General features: G+C 41.4%; 1 protein-coding gene across 3 annotated transcripts in view; it reads left to right on the plus strand.

The window, feature by feature from the left end:
* The window catches only part of CRHR2 (corticotropin releasing hormone receptor 2), a 142,116-nt gene that overhangs the window by 101,228 nt on the left and 19,696 nt on the right, over positions 1–21,192 (plus strand). For all 3 annotated transcript variants that reach the window (XM_027733447.2, XM_027733448.2, XM_039380737.1), the window contains 3 exons: positions 1,860–2,013; positions 5,287–5,347; positions 9,347–9,419. In XM_027733447.2, coding sequence (XP_027589248.1) covers positions 1,860–2,013; positions 5,287–5,347; positions 9,347–9,419 — 288 coding nt within the window. The remainder of the gene's footprint in view (positions 1–1,859; positions 2,014–5,286; positions 5,348–9,346; positions 9,420–21,192) is intronic.

Consider the following 21,192-nt stretch of genomic DNA (forward strand, 5'->3'; position numbering starts at 1 on the left):
CAAATAAACAAAATTAGTGAGTTCAGCAAATTGGGTTTATTATTCAGTAGTAATAAATCCACAGTTCCAAAAGGGAATTGCTCAAAATTTATTTTATTTTGGTCTCCTACAGAAATGTTGGAGAAGGAGATTTCCCCACCACTGTGTCTGTTGTCTGTATCTGTCCCGGTATCTTCCCAATCCAGTTCCACTCAGTTCCGACACAAGAACAACAGGCTCAGATATAATTATTTTTTCCAATTCTTCAGAAAATGGGCAGCTCTGGAAAGGACAAAAACTGTGTAAATTTTGTAAGTGAGGGAGAGAAGTGAACAAGAGTGGAGACACTCTATCAGAGCATTTCCATGGGATTGAGGCCACAGGGAAAGATTTAATTCATGCTCATACCTTCAAGAAATCAAATGTGAGAGTTAAGTCTGACTACTTTGGGGGTCAACCAGTAATGGAAGCAAAATATTTTTTTTTTTAGCGAAAGAAAAATGTTCATTTGTTTATTTGTTTGTTTGTTTAAGGCTTAATTTTCCTTTACTCAAGCCAAAACGGGAAGAAAAAAAAAATTTGGTTTAAACAAAATGTTGAAAACAGAATGGTTTATCTTTTTCTGAATTGTTTTGGGTTTTAATCCTATTTTAAGGATGGAGCCAAGCCAAATTTGAAATATTAATGAAATAATACAGAAATGAAAGCTTTAACACATCCAAAAGATTTTTTTTATTTCCATTCAATAAACAAATTCGCAACTTGTGAGCGAGCTGTTGCTTTGCAACTGTGTTTCTTGCCCAATAAATTCTTAGTCTCCAGAATTATGCTGGGCTTGATGGTGCACCTGCTGCTCTGTTGACTGCCTAGAGACCATCCCCACCTCGTGCATATGAGGGCTGAAATAAAATCAACTGAGGATCACAAGTTGCAAATACTCCAGTAGAGTTAATTAAAAGTCTCGAGAATGGTGAGACCAAAATGCCACCAGTGGTGGCAGTGAACACAGGTAATTAGTGTCCTGCTCAGTGTGTGCCTGGTCACAGAGACATTTTCCCAGACCTCTGTGTGAGCACTGTGGAAATTGCCATCGGTTCCTTGTGATTTATTGATGGGATATTACCTCCTGGAGCCTCTCTGGAGCTCATTGTGATTCCACAGCTGTGCTCTCACTGCACAGCCATTTGGAGGAAATGCCTGTATTTATGCAATGAGCCTGACCAAAAATTCCTGTTGGGTTTAAGGCAAAATTCAGAGTTGAAGTGTGATGTGATGTGACTTACAGAATGAAGTGCAAATGGCAGGAATAGAGGAGATAAAGTAACTGATAAAAACATACCTTTAAAGCACCTTTTTTTCTTTTTTTTACCTAAATGTTAGTGGTGTTCCTTCCTTCAGTGGAAATGAAGCAAGACTGTGACATTAATGTCTCCTTTGTATTTGAATTGTTCAGCAGGTGAGTTATCCTGCCTCAGATATTTAGATATTTAGATATTTAGACTCATGTCATCTTTTGATACGACCCTAAGGATATGGCTGTGCCTCTGGAAGATCATCTGTGTTCAAATGAGCTGCTCCTCTTGTGTCCTTGCACTGCTTGGAGGCTGCTGGTGTGGCTTTGCCTTTGGCATGTTAAACTTTCCACACATGTTTAGATACAGGAATTCCTGCATATCATGGTCAAAGCAGCCTCAGCAGACAGTCACAGATGTAGCTGTGAGTTCCCAACAGCACCCAAGATATTGTGATTCCAAGTCACAGGGAAAATCTGTGTCCCATGAGTGAATTCTCCCATTGATTTTTATGGGGATTACAACATACAGAATCTTATAAATGTTCTCACTATAATTTTAAAATACTCTCTTCTGTTTCCTCTCCAGCCCTGGTGTCGATGTATTACCACTGTCTACAATTATTTTGTGGTGACCAACTTCTTCTGGATGTTTGTGGAAGGCTGCTACTTGCACACTGCTATAGTGATGACTTACTCCACGGATAAGCTGAGGAAATGGGTCTTTCTCTTCATTGGATGGTGTAAGTGACTTCCATGGTTAAAATGGTGTTATCTGATGGTACCTGACATTAAAGTGTTAAAGACAAGAGCAGCAAGAATAAACTTTAAAAATCCTGCTGGGGCAAAATCTGACATTCAGACCTAACTGTGTCAAAACAATGTGAGATCAGGTTTAGTTCTTCCCTGTGGTGAGGACATAAAGCTAATAGGTTATCACCGGATTTGGCTTCATCCTCAAGGACCTGGTGTTCAGGAAAGAAAGAGAACTCCCAGGCTCAGCCTTTTGGGAAGTCAGTAGTCCATACCACATCCCTTTCACTTCAATCAGCAAAGCAGTGACCACAACCCCTCACACGCTGTTCAACACCGCGTGAAGCAGAAGAGGCACTGTCCATGCCCAGTGGAGCACTCAGTCTCATGAGACACTTCTAAGTGGGGAGCTGACTAGAAGAGAAGCCTAATTATCTGCCAGTCCAGCTTCACAGCTGTCTTTTGGACTGCTGAGGAATTTGTTCCTGGAAAACAGCTTTTAACAAAGAGTCCCCATGTCATCTCTGTACTATCCCTGTGGCAACTCAGACTCGGCTTTGGTAAGGCTGCCTTTGGGATACTGTGGTCAGTTATGGTCTCTTAGGTCGAAAAGTGATGTGGAAAAACTGGAGATTATCCAGTAAAAGACTATCAAGATGTTTAGGGGTCTAGAAGACATGACACGTGAAGTGAGGCTGAAGGAGCTGAGCCTGTTCAATCTGGCAAAGAGGCAGCTAAGGAAGGATCTGTGAGGTACCAAGAATGATTTGAAAGATAATTACAAAAATGAGGGAGCCAAATTCTTCTTGGTATTGCAGATTTTATAAGAAGGGACAACGTCCACGAATAGCAGACTGAGAGGTTCCAGCTGGACGTTAAGAAAACAGAAAATGTACCAAAAAGTGGTGCAACTTGAACAGATAACTTAAAAGCTGTGAAATCTCTGACCCTGGGGGTATTGAAAATTCATCAAGGCCAAGACCAAGCTGGAGTGGGTTAGCGCTGATAGTTCTGCCTAGAGCAGATAATTGTAGTGGGTACATTCAGAGGTCCTTTCCAACCAACATCTCCACGTTTTGAACTTTGACAGGAGATGTTTGGCAAGACAAGCCCTGTGCAGGCAGCTCGTTCACTTGAAGGCAGAATCTGAGGTCAGACAGAGCTAGTGAATTTGGCAGTTCTTTTCTGTTGAAAGAAGAAAGGTGGAAAAAAGTCACCAATATTTTCTGTTCTGAAAGTAGGAAGATGTTTTGTTCAGAAAATGCCTCTCGCTCTCAGAATTGTGCAGAAGTAATTGAATTGCAGTTCTGAGGGCAGAAACAGCCTTTGAGACAAAATACGTCATTCAATCCAAAATAAAATGGGAGGAAAAGGAGTTGTAGGAGAAAAAAAAATGTTTATGTGGGGAATTGATTCAATATTTTTTTGCCCAGTATTTTTCAATTCTGTCACCCAACTGGAAAATCAGCTGCTTACACAGCCCTCACAGATCCACAGACTGGTTTGATCCATGGTGTTTTCCCTCCCTACCTCTCTCAGAGCCCTCCTAATGCAGGAGTGGTGTGGGCTGAATATACCCTTTCTCTCACCCTTCTGGGCCCTTTCTGGCTCTGCTCTGCCTTCCCATAAACATTTTTTTACCAGTCTCATTCTCAAATCCCTGTTCTTCGTTTCACAAGGGAAAGTAAAATATTTTCCTCCAGAAGAAAGGATGTGGCTGCATTTTGTCTGCCCATGCCTAGCAAGAAAAGTGGGGGGAAAAGTGCACCAGACCCTGTGAGTCAGTGGTGAAAAAGGTGGAGGACAACACAGTCATTTGAAGGGCACGAGAGCCACCAGAGATGGTGGGACAGGAGATCAGAACTGCGCTTCTTGCTGAGTTTAGATATGGCCACTTAGCAATTCAGTCCCACACCTTCTGTGTTATGGTTCTCTTTCCACTCTGCTTCGTCTCTTTAAAGCCTCCATTTCCCACAGAAGAGGCAGCAAAAGGGAGGTTCGAAGGCAGTGTCAGAGACAAGGCCACGTCTGCTCCTGCAGGAGGGTTTAAGTCATGTTGCTTCCACCGGGAAAGAAGCAGATACTAGTGAGGGTCACTGAATCTCAGCCTCTGTCCATGCATCCACCTTAGAGTAGCAGTGATTTCAGAGGGACATGAACCTGGGGTTTGGAACGAGGGATGGAGCTGGAGGTTGTCTTGTTTGGTTTTTCCCGAGGCCACAGGTGAAAGAGGAAATGGAGAGGGAAAACTCTCCTCCTCCACTTTTGACATCAATCCTCGTCTGGGTGAAAAAGTTCCCGTTTTCCCCAGGAGGTCTGTGTCAAAAGGCCAGTTCCATTTTTTCCCCCTCACTTCCAGTTTCCTCCTCCAGCAAATGCCCTCCAAGCCAGTGGGACTGTGAAAGGCCTAACACAAAACAAACACAAGGGCAAAGCTCTGGACATGAGACTGGTATAAAATCAGAATTGGAAAGCAGAGGAAATGGCATTGCTGGGGCATTAAGTGTACAAATACACCTCATCTACTACACTGAGGAGCCTGACAGTAACACCTTCTGGGTACAACAGAAAGTAAACCCAAAAAACAGATCCATGGCTTTGACAAGAGCTCATACACACACACACACACACACACAGACACACACAGAGCACATTGCACGTTGTAGGGAGTTGGATGATGTCTATAAACTTAAGAGCAGCTGGATCCTTTAGAAGGGGGAAAAAATTAATTCTGATATTGCAAGATATCAAGATAATCTTTCTCATAGTCCTGTTTCATAGGGAAGACTGAACTCAAAAAGTTACTGAAAGTTTCAAAAATGTGCTTCATCCAAAGATCCCAGTAAGTTTCCAAGTTTCTTGGAGCCTGGGGAGCAAAAACCTAAACACCCACCCCCAAGAACTGTCCTTAAGATTTTGCTGGAAAATTAAAAGTGACCAAAATTGCCTTTAAGTCAGACGAAATTGTTCTGGTCACTTCTATAGAAATGTAGGTATATATCTGTGTTTGTTAACATTTTTATTAACTTTTCTTACTGGTACTAAATTTTCGTTGAGATTATATTTTTTTTTTAATTTGTACATTAAGAGGTCTTAACAATTGTGATGTCTCAAGGATACCAAGATAGGACCACTTGTGCTTAGAGTCTTCCAGTTCATTAACTAAGTCTCTCCTCACACAAATCTGAATTTACTCTGGGACCATAGGTACATCCATCTATACATACATCCATGATTAACTCCTGGTTTTTTTGCTCCTGCAGGTATTCCTTGTCCAATCATCATTGCCTGGGCCATTGGCAAGCTATATTATGAAAATGAACAGTGAGTGATGTTAATATTTGTGTTGTTATATTAATATATGTGTGTAAATATGCAAGTTTCCTGCCTGTCATACCTGATTTCTTACACATGGGGATGGAGAACTGTTGTGTTCTAGGAAAAGTGTCCTTAAAGAGCTGTCAGCTCTGATCAACTCCTTTCTCCAAGGACAGTTTCCCAGGGGATCTCATCCACTAGTTCTTTAAACAGCTGGAAGATCCTCTTCCAAAGTTCAGGGTTCTGACTTTGCTCTTTGCCACAGAGTTTGTCCATTTGTCCTGACCACTGGGGAAATGATGTGCCATTGCCCCCTGAGGTCAGATCCAGCAAACTGGGCACATGCAGAAAACATGGACTCTTCTGCAGATTCCAAGACTCTTGGGGAACAGCCAAAAATTTGGGACACAATGGAGAAACTTCTTCATCTGAGTATCCACTTCAGCTGTAACTTAAGTTGTTTGGAGGTCGAACCGGGGTTCAAGTTGTGTAGCTCATCATTTGAGTTGAAAAGCTCAAACTAGCACTCAGGAAGAATGTTAAGAAAATGCTTCAATCAACTTCCTAATTTTTTTCATTTTTGTACTTAATAGAGATCGTTTTCTGCGTAGTGAGGCAACTTTAATTGGTACTGTGGCAAATGTCCTGTCTGGGGTTTCGAAAAGTATGGCAACTCTGAAAAAAAGCACTGTTAAATCTCAATCAAAAAATCCCACAAAAGTGATTAAGGATTATTGTAGTAATTTCACTGATGGGCAGTTGTTAAGGGGAAGAACATCAATAAGATCTAATTAACAATAGTGAAAAAACCAGTGGTGGATTTGGTTTTATTAAGAACTATCAGAGAACCGTGAAGAATATTAATTAGTTCTATTCAGTAGAAGTGTGTTTACATATCTCAGTCCTATCAGAACTGTCTTCCTAAATTGTCCCCTTCAATATTTAGGGAGTGTGTGTTTATTCTTCCAGAGGTAAAAAAAAAAAAAAAAAAAGGTTAAATGGCTTTTATTTCACACAGATGGAATGAAACTTCTGATGCACCAAGTAATTGTCAGTGATTTAAGTTTCTCTTTTTGGTTTTAAATAAATGTGCAGTGATGATTTTATTGCAGAAGTAGTGGCTTGTGTTGGATTTAAGGCAAGACTTCAGATGGCAGACAGTTTGCAATATCTCAGCCAAGGTCCCAGTTTGAACAGTTAGACTGTAAATATGAAATATTGCTAATCAAATGCAGACATATATAACCTCACTGGCAAATAACTGTCCTTTCACTGTTACTCACCAGATCTAATGGGTGTATTAGGAATATTTAGATTACAGTGTAACACATCTGGTTTACAGCCTAAAGACATGAACACCAACCTAAAAAGCTATCTGCCTTTTTTTTTTATTCCCCTACCTACAAAAGGAATCAATAAAAGGAATCAGCTCCCCTGTGGAGGCCTGTGTTGTAGAACTCTTATCTTTGGCAATAACCTTGTTCCCTCAAACTGTGTGAAAGTGTGTTAATACATGAGGCTTCACTCAGTGCAACCTTGGTCTAATACTGGGCTCCAGAAAATAAATGTCAGCATTTTGGGCTTCAGGATGGTCTTCCAGCTAAATTTAAATTCCAAAGAACAGGGAGCAGTCTTTGCCCTGGAACCTCATCTGTGCTCTACCGGCTCTGTTCCAAATTCTTTGCTGACTTTTTCTAGCCCACTAAGTTCTGCCATATGCTTCAGTCTCCTTATTAGTCCCCCTGCTAGAACCCTCTGCTGGAGCAGCCAGTTTCCCAGAAACTCCTCTTCTAATAGCTCTCGGTACCATGAGTTTCAGGTAATATAAAATAGTTCTCCCAAAATACCCTTCAAAATGTTCTCTCAAATGTAGGTCTTGCAAGTTATGGAGAATTATGTTTCCTGCCTTGGCATACCTTGTAATTAATTTTTCTTCAAATCTTTCCATCTACACAAGAATAAAAAGGCAGTTTCTTTCAAGGCTGCTCTGGGGATTCTTCTTGGATGATAACTTACTTGGAGGAAGTGCCTTATTCCAAGTCTTGCTCTCATTACCAAATCTTGGAAAACTAGTTGCAAAATTATCCATTTACACTAATTTGCAGCCTGTGCACCAGGGAATAACAGACGTGGTTTATATTTCTAAAATATTCAAAGCTCGCTCATTCATTTGGAACTTAAAAGATGCAGGAATTGAGTCAAGAAAAGGCAAATAATTCACGGTTCTGAGTCACGTTTTTAGATACCAGCTACTTATCTCAGCACTGCTGTCCAGTCAGAACATCTTGAAATGGGCACTCAGCTCCTTCTATTTTAGCAAACAACAGGTTTTGTAGAAAGGCTTTAAGGGCATGGTGTGATCTGTAAGAATTCTTTCCTCGTCTTAGTTTATTTGCCCTGAACTCTTGACGTTGTGTCTTGCAGACAACCACCTCTCTGAGGTAACGCATTTTCTATCTGGCTGCTTGTAAAAGTGGAAATCTGCCTCCCTGGTCTCCTTGGCTCAGGAATTACCCTTGTTTTCATGTCTCCAGTGGCACTAACTTACTGTTTGTCACAAGGCAAACACGAGAAAGGCATAATTTTTGCTGTGTAGACTTGTTATGTGTTATCCATGGCAGGGAAGGAAACTCTCAGACCCTTGAACTCCAAAATCTATTTGCTAAGGGATCTGGAGCTCCAATGATCTAGACCTTAAGGAGTTACGAGAGTGAAGTTGTCTCTGCTTGGTGGAATTCTGGATCCAGACCACGTGGATGTGTCTGTAGTACTAAATTAGCTGAGCCTGGGTTAATTCCTGGAGATGGAATTCAAACAGCATGGAGTAATTCACATCCATATTATTAAACCTTCTTGGCCTCAAAAATCAGGGTAGCTGCAGTTTGTGGACTATTGGGAGCGTTCTCTGGCTCGTGCTAGTTCCAGATTCATTACCCAAGAGTAGTTTAGGGGTTGGATATTATTTGGCCTGCACCAAAGCTGCAGCAAGGAAAATGTAATGGTGTAAATGACTGAGTTCAGGGCTGAGCCCAGTTTCTAATTCATTTACCAGCATAAATACAACAGATTTGTTACTCTCAGTTAAGACAATGAAGTGAGTGACACTGTGGGTTGCTGTGAAATCACAGGGTTAGTATGTTGTATAGCACAGCAGGGAGAAAATCACGTGGAATTAGTGGAAGTCAAGCCAGTGCTGAGTCACATGTGACACATCCAGGCTCTCTGCTGGTTTGAGGCCATTCAGTTCACCTGAGATTTCACTTCACCTGAATCTATTTCCTCTTGATGATCCAAATACTTGGATCAGGTATTTGGTAGCTTCAAATGATGGCTCTGTACTGTCCGCTGGGTTTGGTGGTCATGGAATCATAGAATCACTAAAGTTGGAAAAGACCTTTAAAAAAAAATATGTTGGAAAAGACTCTTCACCCAAAACTGCCAGGTCCACCACTAAACCATGTTTTTGAACACTTCTAGGAATGGTGACACTGCCACTGGAGCCCCAAGTGGTCCCAAGATTCATTCAAGGCCAATGGAATTACCCCTCATTCATCCAGTAGCTTATTTAGACAGCATTTCCATGCAGTTTGAGACATATTTGCTATAAGCAGCAGCCACTTTGTGGAATGTGTTTCTGGGCACTGCAGCAGATAACAGCTGGAGGTTTTTTTCTTACACAGAATATTTCCTTAGTCCCTTTCTCAGACATCTCCTGCACCCTCCTTGTAGCAGGTTCTCACATTTCTTGGAAATATTTACGCAGGCAATTGCCAAAACCGTAGTGGGAACGTGAATGTTTTAATGGGAGGGGGAAACAGGGCTCAGATCTGTGTCCAACAGCAGGTGCTTTTTAGCAGAAAACTCATTTCCTTTCTGATTATTTATATATGATTAATGAATGCAGTGAATAAAGGAACACCTCTCTACAGTGTCCTTCCTATTACAGTCTAAAAGAAGTGAATTTAACTTTATATATGATTTTCTTACTTGTTATGTTTCTTACAGATGCTGGTTTGGAAAAGAGCCAGGGAAATACATTGACTACATATATCAAGGGCCAGTGATTCTTGTCCTTCTGGTAAGTGTTTGTGTGGGTGGAAGGACACTGCCATCTCCCCTTGAGAGATAATTTGATAGGCATCTGCGAGGTTCCACATACTTTTATGTAAAATAAGACACAAACAAGGTCAAACATCTTCAGATGCTCTATGAAGTTGCCACAATAGCTAAAACTGCAAGTCAGAATTGAAGTGATCTGGCTTTCCTTGATCTCAGGCCATTCTTTCCTCCTCCCTAAGAAAAGCTGTTTGCCTTTGTACAATGTTTTGAGATGCAGGAAGGAAAAATGTGCAAAAACAGGAGGTACATCACAATGTCTGCTCATCCACTTGAGGTTCTTGACAACTAGAGCAATTCTGCCATGTGCATTGTTTAGAAAAATATAATAATCATGTCTGGGAATTGCGTCTCCTCATACAGTCATCTCCATCTTCTACATCCCCATCACTGCTGTGTGTTTGTTTTTAGCTCTCCTGTTGTTGAGTTTCCTTTTCAGTTCCGCCCACACTTACCAGGCTGTTTATCTGTTTACCCAACACTCTCTCCTGTGCCAAGCAAGAGTAGGCAGAGGAAGAAGGAAACTCATTCATAAACCACACTGAGCCTTCAGCTGAAGGGCCGTGGTGCTGAGTGTGGATGGAAAATATCAGTGCCATTGGAAAGGACAGGGCTGAAAAAGCCAATTCTGCTCTTGCAGGCAGATGTCACAACAGAGAATTCACAGGGCTTGGTGGCTTCCCCTCTCTTAGGGAACCAGAACTCACCACAGCTGCCCCTTTTGCCACTCTAATCCCCGTGGAGAAGGTGCAAATGCTCCAGAACAGGCACCACTTCCAGCTTCGTGCTCTCACCTTGTCAGTGCTGTGTTCATGTGATTTCGGCATGAAAAAAGCTTCCCTGTTGCCTAGGAAGCCAACTACCACTCTGAATGTGTCCTGACATCAGGAGAGGTAATTTCTGTATTGTTCAGATGCTGCAAACGGATCACATAGTGCACACCTGAAAAGAGAGGGAAAAAAACCCCAAACACATAGGAGGAGTCTGTTTTTATGTAAAAATTCTTTTCATTATGTTCTAAGGAGGGAAATAACAATTGGTGTGATATACACAAATATGTCACTAAGGGAGTCATCCCAAAAACACAAACAGCTTCATGGTGAATTGACTCACTGATACAGAGACTAACTCACAAATAAATCCTATTTGGGCAACACGAGGTGGGAGGTTTGTGATACTCAGAGCATTTGGGTTTTCATAGAATCATAGAATCGATTGGGTTGGAAAAGACCTCCGAGATCATCGAGTCCAACCCTTGGTCCAAATCCAGTCCATTTACTAGATCATGGCACTCAGTGCCACGTCCATTGCCTAGAAGTCTGTGAATCTCTGAACCCACCATAATCCCTTTAGTCCACAAGATCTGTAAAATCCTTGGGCAGCATCTCTAGCAGATACCATAGGTAGCTTCATCATGAAAACACCTTTCTTCTCCCCAGAACAGCACTTTAAAGAGCCCAAGGAGACCCAGCAAATGGAGGTACAGTTGGGGGCTGCCTCTATGTACAGATCATTATTATCTGCCTTTAATTTACAATAGCCTTGAGACCCCTCTAAACTGAGCCTGTAACTGAGGAGCCCTGACCTGACACTGTGTAATGAACCTTCCTACCTTGGCCTGCCTGCACTTGAGCTCTAATTAAGCCACTAATGAGATAACATCAGTAATTGCACTGTGGGGGGGCGGGGGGGGGGGGAAAGCAACTGATACAATTTAGAGAAGTAACAAAAGGGCAAGCCCTTCCTCCCTTCACCTTATGGTTACTCCCATCAAAAAGCACTGCTGCAAGAGGAAAGGAGCTCTCTGGAAACAAAATCTAAAAGGCAAATTTGAAAATTCCTCTTATGTGCCCTCTCCCCTTTTTTTTTGAGCTGTCGGATGAGTTTTGTGTTTAATTAAAACACACGACCCCACAGAGTCTTAGAGCAACTTGACAGGCTCATTTTTTGATCCTTATGTGAATAAATTCAAATTGTATATAACTATTCAAGCATCATTTATTTTATTGGAGTTACTGACCTTTTCAAGAGTGCTGTGAAAAGTGATGGATTAAGAGCACTGAAATTTGACTTCTGCCATGTACTCAGGGCAACAAAGTCAAGCATCACCACCCTCATACGTGATTGTGTCTCTGCCTGATCACAGATGGGGACAAAGTGCTACTTTCTTCTTCCCTCCAGTGAACAATGGTCACCAAAAATGGAAAACACAAAGATTTCAAAAATAGTGCACATCCGTGACCTCTTTCAGTCACAGCTCATGAGCTTAACTTGAATTAATGAAGAATTGAAATAGAGTTGAAGCTGAAATTCATGTTTTGTGAAAGAACATATACAACAGGACATAGTCCTGATGGGACAAGGGATAACGACTTTAAGCTGATGGAAGGTAGATTTATAGGAGATCTTTAGGAAGAAATTCTTCCCTGTGAGGGTGGTCAGGCCCTGGCACAGGTTACCTAGAGAAGCTGTGGCTGCCCCATCCCTGGCAGTGTCCAGGGCCAGGTTGGACAGGGCTTGGAGCAACCTGGGCTAGTGGAAGGTGTCCCCGCCCATGGCAGGGGGTTGGAACAAGATGATTTCAAAGATCCCTTCCAACCCAAACCATTCTGTGATTCTATGGCAATTCTGTGAGAGAGCTATCCCATGGTGCTTCTGGAAAGATAAAAAGACATGAATGTTACTAGGAGAAATTAATGTTATTTCCAAAAGTGTGCTCACACTAAAAACTAAAAGTCTAAAAACTCCATGAAATTACAGTTCCTGTCCACATGTGAGCATTCAGGCTGGGACAGTTAAAATTGGCTTCACCCACTGGATTGAAGAGCCAAGAGCCCAATGTCCAGCTCAGATGAGTTTTGGTTACCTCTTGGACACATCATGTGTATTCCAGCATTATCGTTATACCAGCCAGTGGAAATATGATTAGAGTGCTCTAGTTAAATATTCTTAGTCCCAGAGGGATAAAACCTGCTTCTAAAGATGCAGAGTCTCTTCAAAAGATTTTTTTTTTCAGGATTTTTTTCTGCCAAAAATTATTGCCACTGGTTTTAGATTTCTCATTTTCTTGCCTCTATGCATTGAGTGGCTACACCACAGGACGAGGTGACATGAGGAACAGGTCATGCAGGAATTCTGAGCCTCATGGGGAAGAAAGACTGGCCTAAGCAAAGCCCTTTGAGTGTGGTAGCAATCCTCAAGTCCACCTTTAAACCACATTATCGTGTTACATCTCGGTTACAAAAACTTTGAGCAATGCAGTCAAGAGATTTGTTTGATTGATTTCCTGCTTATCTACAGAAGGAACCTGAAGATTGTCTCGGGCAGAAAACAGGGAAACAATTTCAGACACAATCTCAGACTATTTCAGAAGCAAAGGAAAATAAGTGCTGATCCCACATATTGGGCGAGAAACCTGTATTTTTATCGACAAAAAATGTGAGGGAGAAAATGTGGGTGATCATCCTTCTCTGTTTCATTGCTGAATGGATTTTGGCTTGAACATATCCCCCAAGAGATCTAATCATACAGTTCATTGGTTGCTTTGAAATTCAATTTCTGATAGCATTTCCTATACCTAAATACCTCTGATAGTTATTTGCTCTTCAAATTAGTGATTTATTTTTTTTTTTTTTAATTCTGATCTCTTTCCTCAGAGTCACAAAGCTGAGTTTTAATCACACACTCCTCTCTGAAGGTAAAGAAGGGGCAAAAGTTTGGAAATATATGCCAGAGAAGTGAATTTCATCCTGATTTTATTAAGGAAAATACATTTCTTATGTTCAATTTTAAATGTAAATGCTGCCAAAGAAACATAAAAATACAATAGAATCAGAGGAGACCGGAGGACAAAACTCAGAAAAGAGGCACCAGGGGCAGTTAACTGACCTGCTTTCATTCACAGTGACTTCTGTTGTCAAGTGACCCCAGCTAGGAACTGCTCTGCAATATTTCTCAGAGCGAAAATTGTATCAATATTCTGTTGTTCAAACAGGCAGATCAAATATTTCTTTTTTTTTCCAAACCTTATATTCGGCTTTAATAGATTTTTTATTTTTTTCTCTTGTGCTTGGGAACTGAACAGTTTTCTGACCTCTACTTTTCTTGTGCCTGGTTGAAAATAATTCCCCACAATCAATTAGCTGCTGGAATAAGAGGGTGGATGAGCTGATGGGAAGATCTGGAGTCCACTTCTGCCTGCGCCTGCATCAGCTGTTTCCTCTTGAACAAGTTAGATTGCTGCTCAAAGCTCGGTTTCCCCCAGCTCTAAAGCAAACTTAATGATACTTATCTTCCTTTGCTTTGAGATTCCTGGGTGACAAGTGCTTTAGAGGAGTTAAGAGTCCTTAGGAAGATGGGCTTGTCCTTGTTGCAGTGTGGAATTTTGTTCAGGAGAGGGCTGACACATGAACCCAAGTGGTCTTTATGATGTTCTAATCATTCACCAAGTAGCATTTTTGTGGTGGCAAGATCAAAGCTTGCCCCAGTACTCAAGGTGTGACCACACCAATGGATTTTTATAGCAGCATCCCGTTCTCTGGTTTATTTTCTTTTTCTTTCTCAGTAATTCCAATTTTTTGTTTGTTTGTTTCCTTTCTTTCACTGGGAGCTTAAGATAAAGTTTTTCAGGGAGCCAGCTAATGTAATTCCAACATTTGTTTTGTGAATGAAAATGCCCAGAGCTCATGACTCTCCACGGTAAAGTTAAGATTGTTTCCTTCCCCCACAGCGTTACCCTTGTATCAAGTGATTTATGTGCCATGTTATTGCCTGATCACTTAGTGCTGTGAGTCCCTGTGCAGCTCTTTGCAATCAGGCTTTATTTGAGCTGTTCTGAGTAGTTTGATGTCACTAAAGATCTATCAGCCTGTTCTTCATTCCCTTTTATAGATGCGTGTAAAAAACAGCACAGATGTACTGGTAGCCTCTGTCCCATGAGAAAATAGAATATATAGATATATATATGTATATATACATATATTTATGTATTCCTACCCTTTTTCTCATGTATTTTTATCCATAGTGCTCTTCCCTCCAAACCTCTAACGAGTTCAATGGGAACCTTTAGGGAAACAAGTTTGAATTCCTTTCAGAAACCTGAATGCACTGACCACAGGGTCTCCCTTGTCCCCATGCTGACTCTTTCAGAGGACTTCACAAAGCATATCATATCATTCTTCCCTTTTACACCTTATTTCTACAAATGCTCTTCTTTACAAAGAGTTTGTGCAGCTCAGCTTCAGGTTATGGGATGTAGCAGTAGCTATATACAGCAACCACTGGCTGATGCTCTAGAAGACCATGAAACTTTCCTCAGTAAATATGGAGTGTTTAGGTGGCTTTTTTTAGTCTCTGAATATTTTCTTATTTTCTGCTGATTCTCTCCACCCTTATGCTTCCACTTCTGCATTGTTCTGTTAAGAGACTGAGGTTTTATTATTATTATTATTATTGATACATCTTTTTCATTTTTCCTTGTCCTTCCTATCTGACTGTCTCATGTTTTTTCTCAACCACTGGATTGCTGATTAAATTATTAAATGATTTTCCTATTGATTTTTTAAATTTCTCTCTCTCTAAACATGAGCAGTTCTTCCACTGCTGCAAGGTTGCAGTTCATAACCTGCAAACTGTTGATGTCCCTGAGATTTTCTTGCAAGAAAACCATTTATCATAATTTTCACTGGTTTGCAAGCAGGCTGCCCCAGCTAAAGGAGGACAGAGATAATATGCTAATTTAGTTATAGTCGACCAGAATTTATCTCCAATTTTGCCATCATTGTTATTACTTTGTTCCTGCCATTTACATTTTGTAGCTGTGCAGCCAATAGTGTCAAACAAGGTGTCCAATACCATGTACACTCTACAATGTCTCTCATTTTCTAAATTTTCTGTTTCTGAGATGTTCCATAGCCAATAAGAATCTCACATGACCAGCAGCTGCTAACAAAATTTCTCCAGAATTCATCCTAAGCCTTAGAACACTTTCCAGATAAAAAATCACATTTCCTCAGCAAGTTGCTGGATGGTTCCTCTTTGGAGAAAGACTCTCTCTGGTCTTATCTTGTTGTTCTTGCTGTCACCATGTGACAACTTGAGCCTGCCCAGCCTGGGGAACTACCAGGTGGATTGTTCACATCAGTGTGACCATGTTTTGGGGCTGTCATGTCTTCTTGGCCATTTTCAATGGGCTGGTGGGATGAGCTGGCTGTCCAGGAGCTGTCACTCCCTCCGGGTGAGAACACTCTGTTACTTTTGAAAGGGTCTGTGTGTTCTGGCGTTGCAACATCTGATGTGTGTAACAAAGCTTTTTGAATATGACGTGTTTCAGGAGAGACTGGAGGACCATCCCAGTAGCAAGAGGATCACACAGGGGGTTGTAAGATTGGCAAAGGTTGTGGACATGCTCATGCAGGATGCAGGGCTCCAGTGGGGAAATGATGTGATCCCAACCAGGACAGGAGTTTGGACTTAGGTTTACGTGGCAGTGTGGGCAAAGCATCTGTGTGCTGATGTGTAAGGAAGGTGTCCGTCCATTTACCATTCCCTGCTTTCCCCACCAAAACACCACTCCCATACAATCTCCAGGACATGGATATTCCTACCCTGCTTCTCTGCAGTGGATCTTTCCCTGCTGCTCCAGGGAGTCTCTTCCAGAGTCTCCCTGATCATGACCATCACCTCGTTATGCCTCATTCTTCTTAATCACATCTCGTTTTTCCTGATTGTGCATAAAAGTATTTTCCAGCCCTGTGCCCAAAGGAGTCATTGTGATGCCTGTGACCTTTGAAAAGGAAACTTTTGTGATAAAAAGGCGCTGTCTGAGGATCGTGTCAGGACAGCATGGGAGAACAATTAAAACAGAGCATTAATAAACTGCCAGGCTGTTCGTCTGAGGGCAGGATGACAGCATCTAATGCTCCCCCTGAAATGACTGCTCTGATCTCAGTTTGGGTTACTTAATCCTGAGGTGGATTTTACGACATTGCAGAAAAATACAAAGTCTAAATGGAATAATTTTTACAATTCCTGGGAGTGAAGAGGAACAAACATTCTAAGAAGCACAGAAGTAAAAGCTTTCTGTGAAGCATAAAATACAAAGCCCAGCAGAAAATGAGCAAAATAAATGCCAGTTGTCCATTAAATTCTCAAAAGAGAAGAGCTTAATGACTTCCCTTTTAAACTCCTGGGCTTGGGGAAAACTGCAAAGGAACCTTCAGAGTCAGCGTTCCCTCTTTTGTGCATTTTGGCAATTTCATCTTGCTAAGGAAGATAAATTTTCTCTCAGAGTTTGGGTTTTATGAAACAAAAATTTTATGACCAAAAATCACTCAGTGAAAAGTTTCTTTTGGTTCAGAAGAGTTTCTGGGTTTGTGTGTTCAGGTTATAGTTGGTCAGTGCCAAAGCAGATGGTCCAAATGGTTTTTGGATCACTGGTTTATAACTCCATTTTGGGGGTCTGAATTTTCATCTCGATTTAGAAATGGAAAGACTAAACTTCCAAAGCTCTGGCAAGATGGGAAAACTCTTTCTTTCCCATCTTAACTGGAGAGAATCTTATTCCAGCAATAAAGATATTCTTAGCATAGCATAAATAAAAGTAAGAGAAGAAGAAATAAGCCATTTTACTCTGTCTTCAACACTTCAGCTTTGGATTCATTTTATCCATCAATAAATATTAAGGTAAAAATCCTTAATTCTGTTTTCCATTATGAAGCAGAAAATGTCTATAAACAGAAATGAATGAAAATATAAAGTCAGCTTAAGGATAAATAGAAAGGATAAACTGCCTGTCATCATTACTCCTCTTAAATGACCTTTCCTGTCTCCATTTATGGAACTGATGTGTGGCTTTTGCAAGAGCTGTCCAGCTCTGAGAGAAATTAGTGTGTTGACATAGAGCTCCAATAATAGCAAGTCCTTGACAAACAATTGTGTACTTTGCTCAATACAGCACTGAGGGTCTTTTCTAGGAAAATTCACTTTGCAGTAGTAAGATCTTTTTTCCTTTGAAACACTGCTGTACATATGAGGGATAAACACCAGAGGCTTTATCTTCTTTGCCTGTAAATCAGACTCAGTCTGGGAGTCACTAGAACTGTGTGGATTCTCTCCAGCTGAGAAAATAGCTCCATTTTCATTTCCAATCCTTCAGCTTTTGCAGGCTGTGTGCAGTAGCCTGTTCTCTGCTTGATTCCCAGATTGTGTCTTCTGTCCTGAACAAACTCAAGCCATCATCCCAATGAGCTGTGGTCTCAGGCCCTGTGGGGACAAATGGACAATTAAAATCCCATCTGATTATGCAGTGAAAATTGATCTTCAGATTAGACCTCTCTGAGCGCTGCTAAAAGGTCGTGTTGAGCCAAGTGTTTTTCTGAAATGGAGTGTTTTTTGGAAAAGAAATCACTAAAAGTGAACACACTGAAATGTGCTTCTAGTAGGCGAAACCAAAAATAAGATTTTTGATGTGACCACATTTTCATCGTTTGCCTTGGAATTTTTTGCTTGCTAAGCTCTGCATTTTAGGGCTTATCCTGTTCAAGTCTTAAAGATCTCTCAGAGAAACCTTAGTAGAGACAAAATGTTGGTGCCTCAAAACATTTTTTAAGCTTTCACAGATGACAATGTCACAGAACCTTGGTAGATACAGCCACGTTCAACTCAGCTGAAGCTCAGGTGGGATGTCACAGACAACCTGAAGATCACTGGGTGATTTGTGTGGGCAGCTGGTTCAAGTCCAAGCCACTCATTTAAAATATGTCAAATGAACCACTGTTGAAAATTCTCCCTTTCTCTTCGCTGAGTATAAATAGACCCTGGGATAACCAGCTCCTTAGAAATAATTTAAAATTAAATTATGTCAATCCAACTCATCTCCTTATGCTCGTCTTATCCTCATCATGTGATGGAATTGCTTTATAGGGAGGGCCAAGTCATTTGGGTGTTCTCTTAGGTACCTAATCTAGAATGGGGAAGAATTAGCTACTCCTTTTCCTGAAGAAGCCCGTGGGATGAAGCCAACACCAGGAGCTGTGTGTGTAACAAGGCTGGACCTGTGTCCCGTCCTGGTGCAGCGACAGCTGTGGAGAGAAGACTTATGAGAAAGTGGAAAACCAAGCCTTGAAATAGCTGCATACATTATTCATGGATTCCAGACAGAGTTGTGAATTGTTTTTCTAACTTTATGCATTAAAAAAAAGCCCACAGGATTCTCCTGACTCATGATCCTCTGCATCCCAGCCACCATCTCTTGGGCGTATATATGAAACTCATTTTTCCAGTACCTTCCATCCAGGATACTCTACTTCCACTTGTCCCATTTACCAGCCTTTTAAAAAAACCCAGTTCTCTGGTTTGCAGGGAAAGGCAGACTTGTAGAAGAAGACTACAAATAGTAATGGAAGAAGCAGAGTGGTAGTCCCTCTGAAATGCAGACTGGACATCACTGAGTACTCCCCAAGTGGATTTTAGTGTTTGCCTTCAGGCCCACAGGCTTGAACACTGCCCAGGTGACTAAGGATGTGTGGCATATTCCATGTAAAAATTAAGAAGAGGACTCAGTTTCAGTGTTGCTGTTCCCTTCTCCTAGAAAATATAATTGTAAATAATGTCCCTATCAGGGTTTCTTCTGACAGCTGGGCAGCTTGTTAAAAGTAAGAACTGATGTATTTGCCTTCCTGTTGCTTTTGTAGAGGGTTGAGGTCTCTTACCAGCACTTTGTCACAGGTGCCAGTGCCACCCATAGTCTTCAGCTGTGCAGGAGAGCCTTGAGTGCTGCTCAGGTCTCGGCTTGGGCAGCTGAACTGGGAGAACGAAAAATTGATTTACATAGAACAAGAGTGTTTCTAGTGAAGTAACACCCAAAGTTTTCAGCTGGCAATTGTCCTTCTGGTCTGATGAATCACACTTCTGCAGTTTAATTTCAGAAAAGGTCAAAATCCCTAATTTTCTGATGCAGTCTGTGGCAATTTGAATTTCCAGTTCAAATGGAATGATGCTGTCACATCAAAGTAGGACTCAGGAAACTTGAAATGCCTTCTCCAGTCCAGTTCATCATGTTAATCCCATGTGATTAATCTTACTTGCTCTTGCTTAGGACTCTATAATTCAATCTGGCACTTTTCCATTATGATTCCCAAAAGTGTCAAGTTTCAGATTGGTGCCTTTTTTGCATCTTCGGTAGAAGTTACCCAAACATGGCTCTGAGCTGGTGAAGAACCTCAAGAGTTGACAGCAGAATTTCAGAGACAAAAGATCTCTGTGGATGAGAGACACTCTCATCCACCTCCCCCTGAGCCTGGATATTTCAGGGACTGCCTGAATATTTCTCTTTCTGTAACTGAGAAACAGAGCAGTCACCAGTGTGAGGAGTTTAAAATTCAAGTCAAAACAGGGATATGAAGCTGGTTTTGTGAACCAGTTGACTTCAAGCTCTTAATATGACAAAAAACCAATTCTAACAAGAGCAAATATACCAACTGCGTTGTTTTATTTATTCCTTGTGCTCCCCAGGGCCCTGCTCTGCTAAGAAAATAATTTCCAAAAATGTCACGTTCACGCCTAGAGCAGCGTTTTTGTGTCTCACGTAGTAAGTGCTTGATGCACACAATTCCCAGTGCTGCCAGTCTCCCAGTGTCTGTTTGGATGCTTATTGCACCATTTGTTATAAACAGTGTTACAGGAACCACAGGGAATGAATGGTCTGATGGATGTCAAGGTACCGTGACCATTGAAATGCACGGGGGGGGGAAAAAAAAAAGGAGCATATTCTGAGAACACCTTTAAATTGGCAGCTCTGATGCAGTGTTTGTAAACAGTTGGAAGTGAATCACAGATCTGTTCCATTCATAGGCTGCAAAATGCCAGGAGTCCTGGGACCCTGGGAATGGGTGTGAGGTAAATACCTTCTCACAGGCTTAGGTTGGGACCTCAGCAGTCCTGAGGGGACAGCTCTGTGGTTCTGACAGCCTGCATCACTGATAGCTTGGAGTCAGGAGCAAGTTTTCAGTGGCTTTCAACTCATAGAGTAGCTTATAACACACTGATCTAAGGGCCAAAACCTTCCACTGACCACAGTCTACAAATCAGAACCTTCTCTTCAATTTGTTTTTTTTTTTCCATTTTCTGTTTACACTGACAGGAAACTTATGTAAGAAACTCCCTAACAGATGCTACAACAACGGTAATTAGAGCAAATCTCAATTCTCAGTGGTGAGGCCGTAACACAAATAATAATTACCCAGCTCAGCAGATTAAAAAGGGAAGTGGTAAATCCATCATTTTACCTTTAAAGGCAGTGCAAAAAAGGAGGCACTCTACAGGTATGATTCATCTGCTCTGTTTTAAAGGTCTCTTGTGGAGTGCAATGTATACAAATACAAAGGGAGTCTGGTGGTGACTGTTTCATATTTAGCTCTCTGCAGTGCAGCCTTGTACTTGGGGAGCCTGACCCCCCCATTACACCTCCCAGAATGGGTTCAAACACCTCCCAGATCATCACAGCACAGTGCTGCCCAACACTCTGTGCAGGGAGCCTTGGATGAGCCCGGCAAAGAGCCAAAAATCTCACCCTTAGTTCCTCGTTGCGCCCGGGAAAGGAGAAAAGGAAATAAAAAATAAGTTCCTCGCTAGGACCTTTAATTTTGTATTCCACTTTCATTGCTGTTTTGGAAACATTAACAGCTGTTGGATGTTTTCTGTATAATCTGGTATTTCTAGTAAAATTCTGGGTCTGT

The sequence above is a fragment of the Pipra filicauda genome, unplaced genomic scaffold, assembly GCF_003945595.2.
Source record: "Pipra filicauda isolate LSUMZ 115617 unplaced genomic scaffold, ASM394559v2 scaffold1_size10287979_pilon, whole genome shotgun sequence".
Lineage (NCBI taxonomy): Eukaryota > Metazoa > Chordata > Aves > Passeriformes > Pipridae > Pipra > Pipra filicauda.